This window comes from Solanum pennellii, chromosome 9, assembly GCF_001406875.1.
Source record: "Solanum pennellii chromosome 9, SPENNV200".
Classification (NCBI taxonomy): Eukaryota; Viridiplantae; Streptophyta; class Magnoliopsida; order Solanales; family Solanaceae; genus Solanum; species Solanum pennellii.
Genome location: NC_028645.1, coordinates 82,478,424 through 82,485,206, shown reverse-complemented (window position 1 = coordinate 82,485,206; position 6,783 = coordinate 82,478,424). Strand labels below are relative to the sequence as shown.

At 26.2% G+C, this 6,783-nt stretch overlaps 1 protein-coding gene across 1 annotated transcript; it reads right to left on the bottom strand.

Annotated features, from left to right (window-relative positions):
* Positions 1–3,795: 3,795 nt before the first annotated feature.
* LOC107029610 (salicylate carboxymethyltransferase-like) lies at positions 3,796–6,384 on the bottom strand. Its single transcript, XM_015231041.2, has 4 exons — positions 6,236–6,384; positions 4,882–5,286; positions 4,535–4,789; positions 3,796–4,413 (listed from the first exon to the last, which is right to left on the bottom strand). Exons 1-4 carry the CDS (start codon positions 6,308–6,310, stop codon positions 4,063–4,065), a joined length of 1,086 nt encoding a protein of 361 aa, XP_015086527.1. The 5' UTR covers positions 6,311–6,384; the 3' UTR covers positions 3,796–4,062.
* Between the last annotated feature and the right edge of the window lie 399 nt (positions 6,385–6,783).

The window sequence follows — 6,783 nt, the reverse complement described above, 5'->3', positions numbered from 1 at the left end:
AGTTGCAACCTTCAGAAAAGTTTACAACCTTTAATAAAAGTTATAATTTTTCGTAAAGTCGCTACTCTTCATTAAAGCCGTTTCTTTTCATAAATGTCACAACTTTTCATGAAAGTCACGTCTTTTAATGAAGAGGAAGGTTAGTTTTAAAAATAAATAAATTTAAAAGAAAATTTTCGCTTGTGATAATTCCATGTAGACGAGCCTAAAATTATCTTTTATATAAATATATGATTATATAATTGAATGTTTTCTTAATTATAACAAATAATATATCATGCTATTAATTGAATATTTCATATCCATATTGCATGTTAAGTCCTACGTAAAGGGGGAATGATCCCTATTATTTCTCACGTTATAATTAAGTCAATTTTTGAGATTAATTAGTTTTGTGATTTATTTTTTCATGGTATTAAACTATTAATAGATTCAAAGCCTATCCTAATTTGTTATTTGTCATTATTTTGTCCCTTTCTTATATCAAAACTCTTATTTGTAAATAGAGAGATACCGAACTTCTTTATACGACATTAAGTATTATCGTATGAGTTAACTTTTGAGATAAGATTAAATTATGTTAGAAAGTTTCTTTTTTTAGTTAGGATTCTTATTTAGTGTCCAGAACTCACTCTGACTAAATTAAAATCTCACGCTACAAGATCCATTCGAGAGTAACACTCCCGAAAGGTCTTCTCATTTATTATTGGCCTCCCTTTTATTATATTATTATATATTTCCTTCGTCTTATTTTATATGGCATCATTTCTTCTTTGGTCGGTTCTAAAAAGAATGTCACATTTTCTTATATGATAAGTATTTAAAGGTACAATTCCTCTTTTATCCTTGTTGGTCTCACTTAATTTTAAATAATACTTTAATACATTTATGCGGAAAGAAAAAAATGAGTCCATTTTTAAAGAACAATTTAATAAACAATTCAAAATCTTTATTTATTTCTTAAACTCCGTGTCGGATCAAATAGTATCACATAAAATATGACAAAGGAAGAAGTAATTAATAAGAAATTGTACTTTAAAAAGTTTCACTTCCAGTTATGCAACGTTTCAATCCAAACATTAGGATTGCACTGTCAAAACTACTTCTTTCTTTTTCAAATTATTTATCGTATTTTTTAAACGTTCTTTAAGATAACATTGATTATGTTTTCTTTTTCTTTCTTTTTTGCCTTTATTTATGTTTTAAAATATTATTTTCTTTTATGGATATTTATTTTATTGATAATATATCATCCTAACGTGTTTATAATCTTTAAATATTTTTAAAAATTACGATAAATAAATCGAGACAGGAGAATGATAATTCATTTTTTATTGTTCTTTTTTGGGTAATGGTTTGGTGCGCATTTCAAGTAGGTGGAGTCACTTCTATTCTTTCTATTGACATATTGTGACAGAATATATATTCTTATCTCTGATAAAGTGAAAAAAAAAAAATAATATAACCTAGAACTAACGTAAATAGTTTGTAAATATTATTTATTTTATTTTTGGGATATTGATATTTTTACTGTTAAAAAATTAAAGTATATTATCTTTGATACTAACAGATATATATGTGTCATAATTTTATTAATCGACTCGATATTTGTTAAATATCATATCAATAAAATGCGCCACCTGTTCCTATTTAGTATTCCGTTAGAGTTAAGGACATATATACTCTAGTTTTTGGACGCAAAAACATTAATATCCCAAAAATATAATGAATAATATCATATATTATTTATAATAATTCGAGATATATTTATCTTTTTCCAAAAAGCGCCTTAAAAAGTTTTTTTTTTTTTAACAAAGATGATATGTCATATCTCTTTTAGAACTTCGCAATAATAATGTTTTTTTAACTATATATACAGTAGTATTAATATATTATTGTTTAACTTTGAATATGTGATGAATGATAGCATTTAAAAAAGATGAAAAAGTGAATATTACAGACCATATATATGGGGAGGAATATTCAACATGGGATGTCGGAATCATGGCCTTAAAAAATAAAAAATCTTAGCAATACGTAAAATTAAATTTAATTAAATTTCGATATAAATATCAAATAACGAACATGAAATGAACTTCGATATTCAAATTAATGAAATTCAGATGAACGCTCTTCCACTCCTCAATCTCTCTAGCTTTTTTTCAGCTAGTGGTAAGAGAGCAACATGAGATTAGAGTTTGGGTTTTAAACACAATTCAGTTGTTCAAATCTTGCTATAAACAACAATTTTTGATATAAATATTTAAATAAAAAAAAATTGAAAATAAGCTATTTATTTATCGAGTTTTGAACTTTTCATCAGAGAATATAATTCATTTTCTTTAATATTAAGGAAAAAAAATAGTATATTAAAGTATGAATATACTTATCTATCATATTTGATATCACTTTATTTTACCTTACCAATAAAATAAATTAATCCAAAATATTATAAATTTGAAATAATTTAATCTAACATATCAAATCACTTTTTATTGCTGTTCAATATGTTAAGTGACATGTTTTCCATTATTATATCACTTTTAATAACATGTATCATGCTAAAAGTGGCTCAATAAATATGGCACAGAGAAAAAAAAATTCCTTAAAAAGAAAAAAAGAAAGAGACATTCGTACTTTTCTAAAATAATTGTTTTACTTAAAGATATATAAAAATATGAAACGACTTTTTAGGAAGTTGGATAATCCAATTAAAAAAAAAAGGTTCGAAATATATTTGAATTTTAATCGAAACCGTAATAATTTCAAATTTTGGGGGAGATCTATAATTTTGGCAGTATTTAATAGTGTATATCAAATATATATCTGTCTTCACGTAAACAAATTATTATTTATAATAATACAATGTTTATGATGTTCACGTGGATACATATATATCTTTAAAATATATTGTTAAATTATTGAGAAAAGTAAAAAATTCTATTCAAAATTTAAAATTATTACAGAAAAACGATCAAAATTCAAATATATTTTAGATACTAGCACTTTGCTTCACTTTATTCCCATTCCCTCAATGATGAGACGCAACTTTACATTAAAGGGTAAATATATTTTTTCAATTTTACGATTTAAAGTATATGTAGTTTTTGTTTAGAAAAAGGTGGATGTGTATATACTATTTTCGTTTAATAAATAATGTTAGTTGTCTAATAAATGGTGTGATATTTACTTTTTTTTCAAAAAAATTAATGGACTGAAATAAAAACAGTCTTAAAATTGATTTTTAAATTCTAAAATGCTAATGTGGCTTTAAAAAAAAGTGAGATATTTTTTAAATTAAAAGAATAGCTATTATAAATATTTTCAATAAAGTAAATATTAGTAATAAGTTTACGAAAATAGCAAATATACGCCATTTGTTTGATGATAAAGAGATATACAAATAACCTTTTAATGAGAGATTATCTAATTTAAATCGCAAAGTTAAACGTATATTTATCCATTTCTTTACATTAAAACATATCAACTTTTATTATATTAGTATAAATAGTTGTGTAAGATTAAAAAAATAGTTAATTATAATTAAATAAAAGAAATATATGTCTAAAAGCATAGTATATTACATATTCATTGATTTAATGTAAATATATATTGAAGATATAAGTTTTCTCATATATATATTTTTTAAGTTTCAAGTCAAATATAGCTTTATATTACACGAATATAATGAACGAAATCAAAAAATTTATTAAATATATTTAAAACATAAATAAATACTGACAAAGAAATCGAATGAATATAACATATATGTATAATAATAATTTTAATCTTATATAATAAAAACAACACAACATCATTTTCTCCATTGATCATGAATACCAAATACACTAGGATATATTCCATTGGAACAAGATTTATTGGAGAGGCATAGTTAAAAGCACATTAGACAAAATTACATAAATTAGCACTTACACCACACACATATAAAATGCTAAATAAATGAAGGAAATTAGTTTTCATGACTAATTTAAATTCAGATAAAATTCACGGCTCACAAATTTACTAGACTTATTCTAGATTCGCCTTTAACATTAATCGTTCTTACTTTTTCTTGGTCAAGGAGACAGTGACATTTATAAACTCAGTATTCTCTTTAGCCATACACTTGGAAACAATCTCTTCATACTTTCGGAAGACTAAATCAATCAAATTTGGATCAAATTGGCTCACAAGCAAAGGCTCAGCCACAGCTCTTATGCACTTTGACACATTGTAACCATCATTATTAATATTTTCAATATTATTAGAAGCATTATTCCAATGAACTCTTGTAGTTTCCAATATATTTATAGTGAATGAACCTTCTTTATCAACTATATATTTAACTTCTCCTTGTGATGGTGTATATTGAGGAATATTAAATGAATCCACTTTCTCTTCTTCAATCAATCCCTGCATTAATTCATAAAGAATTTTTACATTATCAGAATAATTCATTCGCAATTCAAGAATAAGTATTTGTTATTATATATCAACTTAATATGATAGATAAACGTATACGCACATAACTTACCTCTAAAACCAATTCATTAAGAGCCATGGATAAAAGCTCCCAAATATAACAACATTCTTTGCTAAAAGGATCTTCACTTTCTCTTCCTAAAAATGTTAATACCATTTTTCCACCTTTCATCAATTCTTCTGAACGATATTTCAAAAAAATTGAAAAATCTTTTTCATATTGCTTATAATATGCTTTTATAACACTTGGTGGACTTGTACTTGCCATGTAAATGTTCCCCTTGTTCTTTTCAATTAAATTAGGAACCTAATAATACATAAAATCGATTTTTTTTAGAAAGAAGATATATATAATAATTTATATCACAATGCAACTTAATTAGTATAAAATTAACTTACTTGAGATAGCCACATAAGACTATAAGATGAGTGAACAAAATGCAAACTTTTTGATGGAAAAAGTCTAGTATAAAATGAACCAGCCACACCACTAAAAAAACATGCACCAATTTCTTCTCCAATTTGTTTTTTCAAATTTTGTTCAAATTCCCCTAACGATCGAAAAATCGCGTTAAAATCATTTCCAGGGAGATCATTGAAGTGAAAATAAAACTCTGGTGATTGTAGATCGTGTTTTTTTCGTTCTTTTTCAACGACTTTAACAAGCTCTGATACCACTAGAAAAGTGTTCGCTCCAGAAGAACAACCCAAATCAGCAATGCATAATGTTTCTGGGAATAGGTTACAATAGAGATCACTTATGGCTTGATCTCTTATTGGCTTTGTCATGAGAATCACCTTTTTCTGTTCATAAGAGAATAAATATTATAAGAAAGTATATATTATAATTCAAAATTTAATTAACTTTCACATAATATCGATAAGAGTAGTTTTTATTTTTATTTTTAATATATATCATGTTATCTAAAAGATAAGGAAAAATGCACAAATATCCCTTCAATCTATGCCCGAAATCCCAGAGACACACTTATACTATGCTAAGATCCTATTACTCCCCTGAACTTATTTTATAAGTAATTTTCTACCCCTTTTTGGCTTACGTGATATTAACTTGAAAAAAAAGTCAACAGCGTTGGACCCCCAAGATAGTGCCACGTAGGCTGAAAAGGGATAAAAAATTATTAATAAAATAAGTTCAGGGGGGTAATAGGACCTTAGTATAGTATAAGTGTGTCTCTGAGATTTCGGGCATAGGTTGAGGGGGTACTTGTGCATTATCCCAAAAGATAATTATAAGTCATGTTGGCTAAATTTGGAAAAAAGACCTGAAATATATTTGAACATTGACTGAAATTGTTGTTACGATATCGAACTTTGGAAAGGACCTTTTACCCCTCTGCACTATTTAATAGTGTATTTTAAAGGTATAGATATGTCCACGTGAACATCATAAATATTGCATCATTATAAATATTAATGTTTCCACGTGGGCACGTATATATACTATTAAGATACACTATTGAATTGTGGAGGGGGGGGGGGGAAAAGGTCCTCCATAAAGTTTGGTATCGTAACAATAATTTCGATCAAAGTGAAAGTATTTTTCAGACCCTTTTCCCGTCAAACTTATAAAGAATGTTATCTTGTATTTGGTTCTCCAAAAATTATATATTTTTGAAAACCTGATATATACATGTACAAGTTTAAGCATAAAGGTTGATTCAATATTTAAAGTTTTCGATATCTACGTCTTACGACAACCTCCATATATATATAATTATATGTTTAGTACCTGAACCAAGGAATTATTTGCATAGCTAATGTCTCCATTTCCTCCATTCATGTGAAGAACTTCAACAACCTTCATTTCTACTTTGTAATTATTTTTTTTCCTCCTTGAAAATGTGTTATATTACTCTTTGCTTGATAAAATCTAAATAATGTATCACCTATTTATAAGAGGACCATAGTGTAGTGTGAACATTATATTGGACAATTACAATATTGTCCTTGATAGAGATGACTCAATGCATAAATAAGTGGCCCAAAATAAAACTTTGCTTAAAATCTTTTATGGGTGTACTGCTTCGGAATTTGTGTCTTCTCCGCCCTCCAACACATCTCCTGTAGGGTTCATTCGCACGGCCGCCCAACACCAAACTCCTACCTGACTCACAGTAATTCGATCTTTTAGTATAACAAAAAATAATTTTAATTGGTAAATTTATATTAATAAAGAATGCTAAAGTATAATTGCTGCTAAAAATATATATTTTAACATATCAAACATTTAAGAAAAACTTTTTATTTTTGTAAGAAATGTTTTTAATGAAAAACACA

Coding starts and splice junctions, on each gene's coding strand:
- LOC107029610 (XM_015231041.2), bottom strand. CDS start 6,310: ATGAAGGTTGTTGAAGTTCTTCACATGAATGGAGGAAATGGAGACATT. Junction 4,790..4,881: donor GTCTTATGTGGCTATCTCAA/GTAAGTTAATTT, acceptor ATGTATTATTAG/GTTCCTAATTTAATTGAAAA. Junction 4,414..4,534: donor TTAATGAATTGGTTTTAGAG/GTAAGTTATGTG, acceptor GAATTAATGCAG/GGATTGATTGAAGAAGAGAA.